Source organism: Epinephelus fuscoguttatus, linkage group LG3, assembly GCF_011397635.1.
Source record: "Epinephelus fuscoguttatus linkage group LG3, E.fuscoguttatus.final_Chr_v1".
NCBI lineage: Eukaryota > Metazoa > Chordata > Actinopteri > Perciformes > Serranidae > Epinephelus > Epinephelus fuscoguttatus.
Genome location: NC_064754.1, coordinates 36,605,572 through 36,619,646, shown reverse-complemented (window position 1 = coordinate 36,619,646; position 14,075 = coordinate 36,605,572). Strand labels below are relative to the sequence as shown.

The window sequence follows — 14,075 nt, the reverse complement described above, 5'->3', positions numbered from 1 at the left end:
CAGAGCATATTTACTGGAACAGTTCTGTTCTGATCTTGGGACATGGGGGATCTGATACAGGCAGGCAAAACACTTATGACAGTTTTTAATATCAACACTTTTATTACGTGCAAAATAATGTTCCTTGTAGCAAGGGGTGGGCAATATCTTAATGCTTGATGTATCACAGCTTGTTCCACTAGGGATGTATTAAATGTTTTTTTTTTTAAGCCACTGGCATGACACTCACTTTGGTGTCTCTTGGACGATAGCTGACCCCCAGGAAAGCCACTTAGCTCTGCAACAAATTTTTCCCAGTGGCCACAGTGGTATTGCAGTGAAAACATGAATCTTTCTACTCTGAACTTTTGAGCCATGGTGGTTTTATATTTGTAAACTTTACTCGAGCCAAGAAAAAGCGATTTAAAAATCTGTGACGTCATCACAACATAAAGTGTATGAGTTGAGTTGAAACTTGTGGGCAGGAGAGTGATATGGCAATGATATGGCGTCATCTTGACTTTCAGTATCCAGTTATTTTTAAAATATGCGGGCGATAGTGTGAACAGACGAGGCGTGTGTTTTTGTATGTGCTGGACTCCGGACTGTTAAGTTGCATTTTGCAACAGTGGAGCACCAGTACAACTTGCAAATACTATTAATATATGAACAGGAGAGCTGTGAGTTTGTTTCCCGCTTACAATGAATAACAGCACCATAGTAGCAGTTTAACTTGTTGACTGGAAGCTTCAAGTTCACAGCAAAACTTGCCCAAGATGATCCAGTTGCTTTAGAATAAAAGCACCACTCATTCCGCTTTGATTTATTTCATTATGATAATACTTTATTTTACTTTAATGTAATAGCTCTTTATTTATTTTCTTATATTTAACTTTGTTATAACAGTACTTAATATTTACACTTACTGTAACAGTATTTCATTGAATTTTATTATAACTACTTTAGTTAACCTTATTGTTTCTGTGTCTGTAATTTTTATTATGAGAGTACTTTATATAACAGTTGTTATTTTATTTAACTTTACTGTAATTATAGTTTATTAAGTGGTTAAGTATTTTAGTGGTCTACAGTAGTTTAGAGGATATTTCAAAATTTTGTGATATATATTGTGTATCGTGATATAACCTAAAAATATTACAATATTACTTACAGGCCATATTACCTAGCCCTACTTGCAGCCGACATTGTTTTTCAGAGCGATAATATCCTTCCTCAGTATTGTTTATTTCCCATCTCATATGCTCAAGTGGGCAGTTCTATTTATTATATTATTATTGCATTTCAGAGAAATGTTACTTAATAATCATTGATTTCTAATGAATGACATGACTGGTTGGCCCCTGAGTGAAAAATATAGCAGCTTTTCCTGAACTGTTGGTGTTGGACACCACAGATGAAATCGAGTCATTAACTATCCATCACCAGTGTGAATATTTAAACAATAATAGAAAGCCCATTATGAATAAATAAACTGACGTTTTTATTGTCGTGCTAGAGGATTGTTAGGAAAAGAAAGTGGCTGTGTTTATGTGTCCTCGCTCCTAACATGTAAGATTGGCCAAACACATTTTTAGGATTATTTTTATACTGAGGCTCATCTTCCACAGACAGACATAGCACATTTCTTTTTTTCTGTCTTTATTTCAGTTCGTTTTTTGGCAAGCATTCAAATGATTTGTTGGCTTATGCACTCAGTTTGAAAACTGGTAAAACTCTGAGGTTTTGAGTAAAACTCCCCCCTAATCCTCACTCCCCACAGATCCTCAGGGTGAGTTTGTTTACAATAAGCAGCCGAGAGCAGGGGGGAAAAAAAGAAAGAAGTTGAAAGAAACTCTTCCAAGACTGTGCAACTTCTTGTAAATACCATAATTGCCTTGAGTTGTATCATCATGCTGAGTGCCCCGTGTGTGCCAAGTGAAGTTCCAGTTACATCCAGAGATGTGTGTGTGTTTTGGTTGGCAACAAAGCACTACCCTCTATACACAGTCAGTCACACCAGGGCCAATTGGTAACAGTTGTGGTCAGACCCCCTTGCACTACAACAAGGGATACAAGAGTAGGTTTGGGTGAAAAAACTGTCTGCCTTTGCCTGCCTCTTTCTCCATATCCTCAGGAGAAATCATCTCCTGAATAAGCACATCAGAATTAGCCCCACTGAGTCAGATTGCATTTAAATCGGAGAGAGAAAACAAGCATTTTCTCTGTGCGCTGTGCCCTCTCTGGGAACAAGCCCTACAATAACACACAAAGTTAATACAGCACATCCTGGAGCCACACTGGGGTGTCACTGTTTATGGCAGTGCCTCTGCCACATGCACACACATACACACACAAGCCAAAACCGCTGCTGCTATAGCCTCTGTTAAGATGAGTCAGCAATTTCCCAAGGCTTGGGGTGGATATAGATCTGGGATGCGGGAATTTGATCATTAAAATAAAGAGCGTCTCCCAGACTTCTCACCATAGTCCTGCGTGTGAGTGTCATATTTGCTGTCTGACTTGAATTAGGCTTTATAATATCATGTGATGATTGGCTTTGAAATGGATGTTTAGACCTCATGCTCGAGTTGCATTTACCCAATGTGGTATCCAGTGATGATCTGTGAAGGAATGGGTAAGGATCCTTAACTGTGTTGATTACATACTCACATGCGTTGCAGTGCTACAAGGCTACATGACAAGATGAGATGAGAGGAAATTCCACACAGGATGCTACATTTCCGAATTCCCGTACCTCAACCTATAATATACACACAAGCACTGTATCTCTCTCTGATTTCTCCTTTTCTCTATCTGCACCTTTGTACGTGTCCCGTTGTCTGCAACCCTCTCTCTTTATTCAGTCAGCAATAATTAAAATCTAATGAGCAACATACTTTCACTGTTATCTGGGACTGCTTCTTGTCCATGCTTTGGCCTGACATTTTCTTCCCCTTATCCTTGCTCTCCACTTGCTTTTGTGGGTCTGGATAATGTATCACAGCTTTGCAGTTCTTTAATGACCTTAGATCTGGCTTATTTTGTTGTTGCTTAAATTGAAGCAAACAGTCCACTAATTGCTAGTGAGGTGGTTTATCTCCATTCTGGGTTGTGATGAAGGAACTGGGTTGGTGACTGAGGGTGTACTCCTCCAGGGGAGTTCAGCTGGTCAGCACCTCCAAGTCAGGCCTCGGTGCACTGCTGGAAAACAGTGTGTTGCTCCCTTTCGGCTGGAAGTGAGTCACTGTCCCACATGAAAGAAGTACCTAGGGGTCTTGTTCATAAAAAAGGGGGTAAGATGGAGCAGGGGATCAACAGGCAGATCAGCACTATGTCAGCAGCAATGCAGACATTGCACTGCAGTGCCATAGTGAAGGGGGTGAAGAGTTCCTGATTCATAGATTGATCTATGTTCAACCCTCAGGTATAGTCGTGAACTTTGGGTAATGGCTGAAAGAATCAATTCACGGATACAAGTGCCCAGAAGGGATTTCCTTTGCAGAGTGTCTAGGATCACCCTTAGAGACAGTGAGAGGAGCTCAGACATCCAGAAGGAGCTCAGAGTAGAACCACTGGTCCTTTGCATTGAAAGGAGTCAGTTGAGGTTGCTCAGGCCTCTGATGTGGGTGTCTTCAGGAGGCCACCTTTTGAAGGTATCCCAGGCATATCTAGCTGGGAGGACAGGAGACCACAGGCTGACCCAGGGCAATTTGGTGAGAAAATGCCTTTGGTTCCCCCATCAAAAGTTAGCTTGAGAGAAGGAAATATGGACTTGCTTAGTTTGAAGCCAGTGTGACCTGGTGCTAGATAAGTGGCAAAAAATATAAGGAAGGTTATTTCCAATATGGAAATACTTTTGGACCAATGTCCACTAGGCTGGGTATCAGTACTCAAAGCCTTTAAGGTACTGACTGAAAAAAACTGTTCCAAGCAGTATTGAAACTTTATCAGCAAACAATGCTTTATTCAATCGTTTTTGTACCCATATCTCGGCAAAAATGACTACTTGCATGGTTTTGCTTGTGGCAAATCACCACAAGTGTTCTTCAGTTTAATGTAATGGTTGATTTGCCCACTACCAAATAAGCTACAAGCCATACAGTCTGTGGTGTGATGAAGCAACTGAATGCTTCCAATTACATGATAGGTATTGGATGGAGTAGAAAAAAGAGTCATCAAGTGAAATACTTTATTGGTACTGGTATCACTTTAAGGGTACTGGTATCATAATATTTCAAACAACACCCAGTCCTAATATCCACTGCTGTCCTGTGAAGGGGAAACTGTTCCCTCACCTGGGAGCTGGGACAGCAGAAGCACCATCAGCTCCAACACTGAATATGATACACTTGGGAAACCTCAGAGGATCTGAGGACCATCCATAGATTACAGAATCCATAGTTCCAAAGACATTATAGACAATGAGATTCATTACAAATTCAGAGCCAGTAGAGCCAAGCCAGACCAGGATTATGTGAAGTCCTTTTTAGTATTTTTTTTTTCTGTAGTATTCTGGCCTAGTTGTAACTGAGTTACACCTTCTTGAAAAGATTACAGTGCATTGCAAGAACTGAGCTAAGAGGAGACATTAGCTGGAGGGGTTATTGTGTCTGAGTGACACCTTCATTCCAGCCATGAGGCTGATGGGTGGGTATGCTGTAAACACCCAGAAATGAAGTGGGAATGCTACATCTGCTTGTGTACACCCTGGGCTAGTGGTATACTTAAATTGTTAGACTTGGCCCATAAGTATTTTCCTCCAGTTCGTGCCTTGGCCACATAATCATTTAGCCCAGACCAGCAGCAGCCGATCCTGAGGATAGTAGGTGTCTGTCCATGGTTCCAGATGACGCTGACAGCAAGGTTGGAAACAGACCTGTTAACTAGTTAGCCCCCAGAGAGCGGGATGGCCACAGTGAGAGGCTGTTTATATAAAAGCTGCAAAGTACTGGAACCGGGATGAAATGGCATTGAGATTGCACAGAGAGACGGCAGCATGAGGGAGTAGGTGACGCCATACAAGAGCAACATCTGTCTCCTATTGGTTTGTGCGCTCCAGGGCCCTCGTGCCTCTACACAGAAGGGCCAGGTTGTACGTACATTGTTTTTTTGTGTGAAAAAAGGCTCTGTTGGTGGCAAAGAAACAGGATAGAGAGCTGGCAATCCTGTCGCTCTCAGCTTAAGTATTTTGCATTTACCGCGAGCTCACAGGCTCTGGCACTATCTGCTGCTTTTAGTATTTATAAAAAAACAATGTATTACAATGATAAAATGGATTTTGTCCTTTTATGCAAATTGCTACATATACTTACAACTTTATTTACCAGGTTACTTTACTTGCCACTGTGTCATTGTCATTGTGCCTTCTAAGAGTTGACTAAGCATAAAAAAGTTTTAAAATCTATACAGTGTTTTTGAAGTTTTTGTTGTGAGGTAATACTTTACCTTATTCAAAAGAATTTACCATCCATTTTCAGACTTAAACTTCTGGTCATATGGTCATATGGAATTGTTTTCCAGTCTACGATATGTGGAATCTTTAAGACTCATTTTATGCAACAGCACCTGCAGAGCGCTTTGCCCGTCTCTCTGAGAATGTTGCTGAATGTCTCACTGAAATGGAGAAAGGATCTTCTGGAACCTACATGAAAAGAGACACCAGTACCATTGTTGGACAGAAAGTCAAAAGGTCTGACAACAATATTTGTGACAGCTCCTATCAGTGGTTTAATCGAACCTGGATTGCCTAGTATTGTTATCAGTCATTATATTGATAGCTTTGCCTCTTGGCAGCCAAATAATTGTTTTCACAATGACTGTTCACAGAACCACCTGATTTTTAGTTGCTGTTTGTGTTTGTTGTGAAAAGAACAACAGAGACTATGGTAACAAGTCCCTTGGCCCAGAGAAAGCTTGCTAATGACCTCTTGTTTTACATGCAGTGGATATAATTAGGAAAGGGCATAGTCAAGCGCTTTCACAGCCTATTGGGATGCTGATGAATATTCAGTTGCTGTCCAGAGTGGAGACGGAAAGAACTCAGTTCAGATCCTTGACCCATCTTCATCTTCAAGTTATGGTGAACTTAGGTAGTACTTTTTGTGACTGATATTAATTTTATTACATCAGAGGTTTTGTGAAAGACTAATATAGTTAAGCGTCTTATCTGTAGCTTTTAACTTGGACTTGTTAATCATTGATGTGCATCCAATAATAAAGTATATTATACTACATTCTAAGGGAAATGTGCTTAATGAGCTTTTAAAATGAGTCACTACTATGAAGTGCAGACTTATAGAAATGTATGCTGTGAGTCACCAACTGATTTTAAAAATAAGATAAAAAACAATCCCATTCATTTTCAAATAATCTCATTGTTCATTGTGCTTTAGAGGCCAAATAAGCATACATTAATGCATCAACTGGCGAAGGGTAAAAATAAAACTTTGTGTGTGTTAGCGCACGTGCCGTGCTCTCCCACACTGTGGCTTTGGAGGTTTATCCAGTGTAATAGCATTTTAAACAAACAAGCCTTGCCTGAAACAGGGCTTTCTTTGTGGTCTGGCAGATGCAAGCCAGGGCCAGCAGCTGTCATACATGGAAGCAAGCATTACTATAGGAAATTGAGAATTATGCTGTTAGAAACATGACTTGATAACAGGGTGAATTGAAGGGCCATGCATGTGAAAAGCCAGCACCTTGTAGGGCTACCATTCTGAAAATTGAATTCATTGTTTCACTGCAGCTGTAGTTAAAGGTCACGTCCCAGCACTGCTGCGCCTTGGCACAGTTGTGAATTCATCAATGAACTGAGATGTTATTGCAGGGCCAGAACTGAATCAAGAAACTTGGCAGGGGCAAACCAAAAACATCCTTTATGAGTAGTTGGAGTGGCGCGCGGCAAAAATGGTTCAGCGTCTACACCCCCTCCCTGCCAGTAAAGGAAGAGTTTCTTCCTTCTAAATTGTTGCCTGATGCGTAGATGATGATGTGGGAGTCTCCAGGGACACTGTACATACGGCGCTCTCACGTCTCCCATCTCCTCGTCCTTGCCCCTTCGCACTCTGGCCCCTCCAAACTGACATGCTTTACTTTCCATCTTCAAATTATTGGTGCAACTTAATTATCTGATGTCAGCCAAAACACAGACTGTCTTGTCAAGCTGTGATGGGGCCTGGTGGAGGAAACATGTTCTCTCACCAATCCAATTTAAAGGCAGCTAGAGACTTCAGACAAGTGTGCTCACAAAGAGAAATGCTGCAGATGACCCTGAGCACTCACCTTTGGGAATTCGGTGACGTTTTGAGAACGAAAAAATGCCTAGATCATTCTGACTGTGTACTATTTTACCGTATAGCAGCAGCAATAAAAGGTTGTTCCATCCCTGGAAGGGACAGTATGTTTAACTTGGCACTGAACTCTTGTTTGTGGATGAGTCTAGCTTCCCATTCCTGTAAAACATCCATTTATCAGAGGCCGATGCAAGTTTGTGAAGAACTTTCTTTCCTTTGACTTGACCTTGGTTTCTGTTTTACTGGTTTCTTTATTGTTTAGCCACTTCTTTTTTGTCTTTTTCAATTTGTAAAGCTACTGGAGAGGACCTGTCATCACTGTTTGAGTAGAAATAAAAAACAAATCTAGATCTCTAGACACACAGGTTTAAGATGAAGGGGCTAATTTGAGTTCTGTGTCGTAATCAATTTCCTGATTTATAATAAGAGTAATGAGCCATGTTGTGTGTTGAATCCTTTTGCTCACATACTTTTTAACATATTTTCTATAGTGTTGTGTCATTGTGGCAGTTGGAATGATAAAAGAGAATGATGCAGTTAGAAAGAGAAGATATACCTTTGCAGATTTGACAGAGTTATAGTTAGTTTATATTTGTTTCAGCCACTTTCTTCGTCAGTCATGGGCTCCATCTGTGACTTGGTTCTGACTCAAAACCACAACTCCAAGCTGATATTTTCTCTAATCAATATCACATTTTAATGCCTAACCTTAACAAATCAAGAATTTGGAAATCCTTTAGCAGTTATCTGTTTTTGTTGTTGGGCCAGGCCCTCTGGAGATGCCATGTCAACACAGTGGCTAACTCTAACAAATCACACAAGCTTCCATCTGGACGACCTTCAAGTCAGGAACTCCTACTGAAGGACCCTGGCCACACAGCCAAACACACACACACACACACACACACACACACACACACACACAAAACACACTCTCCCTTTCTTTGGACGCCCATAGTCCCTGAAGCCTCGGCTTACGTCTTTAAAACTCAGGAACAATGAGGGCCTGATTAAATCCAGAATGGATTCAGGAAGTAGTGAAACCATCTGAAAGCGCAAGGAGTGCTTTCACACAGCCAACTCCCTCCATCACCACCACTCATGTCTGTGTGTTAGCAGCCTCTGCCTTTTGAAGTTGTTGACTGCTCTGATGTCAAGTCCTTAGTAACCTGTCACTTTTTCATTTTGATGTAATTTCTTTTATTACATGAAACATATTGGGAGGTCTTTCATGTCATAAAGTTCTATTAAATTAAATTGAATTGAATTTAAAACAAAAGAAAAATACCATGAAATCTTAATAATAGCAGATAGCAGTATAATTCAAAGCAGAAACTAATTCTATTGGCCTTGTCTTCTCTCTCTTTTCTTTGTCTGTCTCTGTCTCTCAGAAATCATCGACGACCTTGCACATCTTGTGGACAAGACAGACGACAGGATTCGCAACGAGACACGAAGGGTGAAGCTGGTGGAAACGAAGTCAGCCTCCTGTGGTGAGCCTTCCTTGTTTTCCTTCTACTGTGGAGCATATTGGTATAGTATCAGGGACCACAGCAGGCCTGATATCTGATCTGTGTCCTTGAAAACAAATCACAGTTAATCTGTTTATTTATATGAATGATTAGCAAACATCAGATTTCTCCTGTTGTTCTTGTACTTCCTGCAGTTTACAGAGCAGATGTCTAACAGACTATGTCTTTTACAGAGAAAGTAACTTTGGTTGGTGTGAGACAGACTTGGACAAAAAGACCAACACTTTCCTTAGACAATATATAATTTGTCATATAGCGGCTGTCATGTTAAGTACAGCTTTTTATCATTCTTACCATTCAGATATTGCGCAATGTTCTCGCTGTTTCTGCCTTGGCCTTCGTCTCCAGAAAGAATGATGCTTAATGGTGCAGAAAATATGATGCTGATCAGGACCAGCCCTCCTAGCACAGAGGATGTGGGTAGTGAATGGTGGGTGGACTGCTTCCATCTGCCACGCCTGCTAAGACAGTGCCCTGGGCTTTGAAAGAATCCTCAGTTCAGTTTTAATTGTAATACATTTTTTAGATATTAGTCATAGTATTTGGATGAAAATGCTTCTTAGTTTTTGTCACATTTCAGTCAATTTAATCCTTCATAGTTTAGTCTAGTTTTAGTTGAGTCATTCCATTTTAGTCAACATTTAGTATCAAGTGTTGGATTTTCATCTATACAGGTTTTTCTTTCCTCCAACAACAAATATTCACTATTTTTTTTACAAACTTGCATTTTACCAGCAGTTTTTCACAGGTTTAAAGGAGGATTTATGCACATACTTACTGATCATCACTTGAAAAGCTCAAAATACCAAATGTTGAGACCATAAATAACTAATTTGAGACAAATAGACAGCCTGTTGTACCAAGGTTTACTTTAAACTTTGGCACATCAATCTCTCAGTTAAGAAGCAAAACAAGGCTAGGCCTCTACTAACATTTAAGTCCAGTTTGTCAACGAAAACAAAACACACATTTCATCATAGTTTTAATTATCACAGATGTAATTTTAGCTTGTCAACGTCCCATCTCTGTCATGGAATTAAAGGTTGTTGAGGATCATCATAGCTTTTGTTAGCAGAATTAACACTGCCTCAAATGTGTGTTGAGGATCACAAAACAGGCCCTAACGGCAGTTTCCAAAAGAGCCGTTTCAGCCATGTTTGTCACTGTCTGTTGACTGTGCATCTGATAGAATAGCTTTTTTAATCAGTCCAGCCATCTCTACAGACCATGAACGGCTCAAGTTTCCTTCCGTTTTATGTCTGAAACTGTGATTGTGTTTTGGGCTTTGCATGCTTGAATGCGTCCTACGTAGACACACATGCACTCAAGCTGCACACTTGCTGCTCCCACTTCACATCCTATGTAGACACGGCATGAGTCGTCAGCCTCTATTGTCTCAACTCCAGATTTTGGTGATTTGAGTTGTTCACTAAGAGGCTTTGTGAGTGCACATTCTTCCCTCGCCATTACCTCAGTTCTGCTTCAGTTTGTTTAACTTTTGTTTTGCCATTTACAAAAAGACTCTTTTTTTCTCAGTACTTACTGCTTTTCAGAGGAAAATGTTGCCATGAGAGGTGTGTTAGCTGGCTAAAGCCAATCTATGGAATGTGGGAGCTTGAGCCAGGCTCAGTTTGCCCAGTGAAACGCCAGACAGCATTGCTATGGCAGAGGCTGCATTGTTGTGCTAGGAGACCTGGCTAACAGGCGGTCACAGACAGAAGCAGAGCGGGCAGTGGGGAGGTCAGCCCTCAGAATGCTTCATTCTGTTGGTCGTGTCCCCATGGTGCCTGAGCGTGAGTGTGTTTGAAGATCCCAGAGCTCATATTGTGTTAGAATCAGGACACTTTTCTTTCTGTCTTTCTTTTTTGTTTAACTTGTTCTTTTGCTGCCCCAGCTCCCTCCTCCCTCTCCTCAGTCCCAGGCTGAAGAACATTCATGGGGCATGTGTGTGTGTGTGTATGCGTTTGCCTGTGTGCATCTGCATGTCCATATACATCATTTCTATCAGTGTCTGTATGGTGCATATTTTTTGGAGTGCACAAGTGTCCATGCAAAATGTATACGACTGTATTTGCACAGTCTGTTCTTGTACATGCTTGTATGTATCTGAGTATGTGTGTGTGTCTCAGACCTTCTCTGTGAATGGAAAATTCCCCTATGGTCTTCTTCACACTCACCTCAATGCTCTCTTTCTTTTTTTTTTTCCATTCCTCTCTGTCATCCCCCTGTTCGTCTCCTCAGTTGTTTGACACTCGTCTTTGTGTCAAGCAGAGAAAGAATTGAAAATACTACATGCCACAAATTGTTTGGAGGGCTTTCCCTCTTTCTCCATGGCAGCGTGTTTATAATTCCTTAGCTTTAAGGCTTTATTTATTTTTGAAACCACCTCTCATCCAAAGCCGGCGTTTGGTGTTATGTCTCAGCCGAGTTGTAGTGAAGCTAGAAACGTCTGGCTTTGACAGGCGAGAGCATACTTAACATAACTATTGGTAGCTGCCTTGTTGTAAAAGAGACATCTTAGTTTTTACAGAGCGAAGCTGCGCTAAAAGTTGGAAACATTTCCAGAAATTTAAAAAATGTTCTTCACTCCAGGATTATCAACATAAATCATCAGATGATTGCACTCTACAGTTAGGGGCAAAACAGTTTTGTGTGCATGCACCACAGATCTCTAAAAAAAACAGATGAAACCTGGAGAAGAATGACCTGAGCTTTGGGGAGGGTCATCTCCCAGAAAGTGAAGGACCCACATATTGCTCAGCCATGGTTCCTGTGGCATACTGTGCATGACTGGGTTGGAACTTACTGGATTCTTCTGCAGCACAGGCTTGTGGAGACATCTATCTTCTAAATGTACACAACATTTAGACTTGATTTAACCGCATTAAGGCTGTTTCCAATTTGAAATAACTCATTATTTTACAGTCTGATATAGATAGAAGGGAGAAACAAAACAAACCTAGACGCACATAAATCAAAAAATAAATATGCATTATTGAGAAAACAATGCTTTTAAAAAAAACTTTTTTTTGATTGCTTTCAAACCAACCTTCTTTGAGATTTCAAAGAAGGCTGTACCAAAGCTGATGATGCACATGCACAATAACATCTATAAACTAAACCTCAATATCTTTTGAGTACCGAAATGTGTACATAGCATCTAGTCTTAAAGGAACAGTTCACCCCAAAATCAAAAATACATATTTTCCCTCTATGTAGTGCTATTAATCAATCGAAAATTATTTTGGTGTGAGTTGCTGAATGTTGGAGATATCGGCCGTAGAGATGTCTGCCTTCTCTCCAGTATAATGGAACTAGATGGCGCTCGCCTTGTGGTGATCGAAGCGCCAAAAAAAAAAAGGCAATTTTTTTAAACCGCTGGTCCAATGCTGTCACTTAAATAAGCTAAGCCTGATTCACAGAGTCATTACCACTTGTTTTAGATGATGTTGGTGGGAACTGAGGAGTGGAGGCTTTGAGCTGAGTTGGATTAGTGTGGCAGATTAGTCTACGGGACCAAGGGGTCTTTTGGAGAGTAGTGTGAGCTCCCCAGAGCTTAGGCACCACCATCAGGCAACATCAGTGCTTGAGCAGCCCTCCTCAACAGAGATTATCCTCAGTTTGTTGAGGGCCACTTCTGCAACCCCGTGAATCCCGCAGGTGGCTTGCATCTCAAGTAGGTTTGCACTGTTTGGACTAGAGGGGACGTCTTAAGAGACTGTGGGTGAAGGGCAGCATTTGACAGCGTCGGAAAAAGAGCTTGTGGGGCGAGTAACTGCACTGAGACTGTAGTTGGGAGTGAGGAGTTGTCAAGGAAACACTTATTTGCTCAATAGAGAAGTCTAACTTTAAAAACTCCACTTTAATCGGTTACATCTTTCTTTCCAGCTCTTGTTCGTCATATTGCCCTGACAGTTTACTGTTGGAAAACAGATATGCCAATTGAGTATTTTTCACACGGTTGATGAAAGGATTGCTTCAAGTTATACATCCTGCTAATGATGTTTCCACTTCTTAGAGTCTTCTTAGTGAGTGGCAAGTTAAACTTTCATTGAGAAATCTATAAATATTTGAAACTCTTTTCACATCTCAATTTTTTCAGTGTTTCAGCAAGAAAGATTTGGTCCTAGTTTTTGGGCTCATGCCACCGAATTACCCTAAGGCACATATAGTTTCATCTACCAGCTAATTTATTGGCAGACCAGTGAGGTAAGTTGCATAGCAGCAAATAATATTATAAAATGAAGAAATATTACTATTATTAGCATTTTCACTCTGACCATGTTAGCAGGCTGACGTTGGCATTTAGCTCAGAGGACCGCTGTGCCTAAGTGCAGCGTTACAGAGTTGCTACATTTCTAGTCTTGTAGGGTATGAACCAAAGCTCGCACTATGTCTGTTCTGTTAGAAATAATAAAGGAATACATATGTTTTAGATGTGTATTTAATACTTGAAGCCAAAAACCATTGAAAGTTTGTTAGTCTTCTGTTGTACTGTGAGAAAAATGATGAGCATCACACTAACCTTGTTAACATAAAATCCCATAAAATGTCCCTTTTCTTTAAAGGTCATCCTTGCCTTCTGTGGTCCAAAAAGATCTTTGAACCATAAGCAGGGGGCACGGAGGGAGTGGTTAGGGAGGTTCGGGGTTTGTCTCGCGGCCTGTTCAGGGCTCTCACCAATTATTCATTTTCTCTGTGATTTGTCTTACTGATGTGTCTGAAAATTGCTAAGATGGGATGAACCCAGACTCTGGCCCCTAAAGCTCCTGGGTGGTCAGTCTGTCAGCAGACACCAACTATCTCCCTCAGCATCAGTGTCACACCAGATCCCTAATCTATTTGGCAAGCAAATGCCATTATTGTCATTAGTCTCTGGAGGCCTCCCGGGGGTCAGGAGTAGCTTGTTTGGTTACTGAGGCAGACAGGGTGAGGGTCAGCGCGGGTGTCTAATGTGGCTTCATGACTGACTGTTAGATGACATTAGTGGGTGTGAGAGCCTTGCTCCACACTAACATATGCGTGTGTTATAAAGCTCAGCCTTTATTGCTGTTGTTGCTATGGTGTTGTCAGATGGAGTTGCTGACAGATGTTGGACAAGGCTGAATGAAATTCTGATGTCTGAATCTAATGTGGACTGGGTGTTGCGTCGGTATCGTTTACACCCAAACAAAGATAATTGCTGGAAATATCTATGCGTGTGAGTGTGTGTATGTGTGTTTGCTTTAAGCATGAGGCTTTTAAAGAGCCATCATGCTATTTGAGCGTGTGT

At 41.0% G+C, this 14,075-nt stretch overlaps 1 protein-coding gene across 2 annotated transcripts in view; it reads left to right on the top strand.

The window, feature by feature from the left end:
• Nucleotides 1-14,075, top strand: part of stx8 (syntaxin 8) — a 57,476-nt gene that overhangs the window by 34,943 nt on the left and 8,458 nt on the right. For both annotated transcript variants that reach the window (XM_049571619.1, XM_049571620.1), the window contains exon 7: nt 8,663-8,764. In XM_049571619.1, the coding sequence (XP_049427576.1) occupies nt 8,663-8,764 (102 nt within the window). The remainder of the gene's footprint in view (nt 1-8,662; nt 8,765-14,075) is intronic.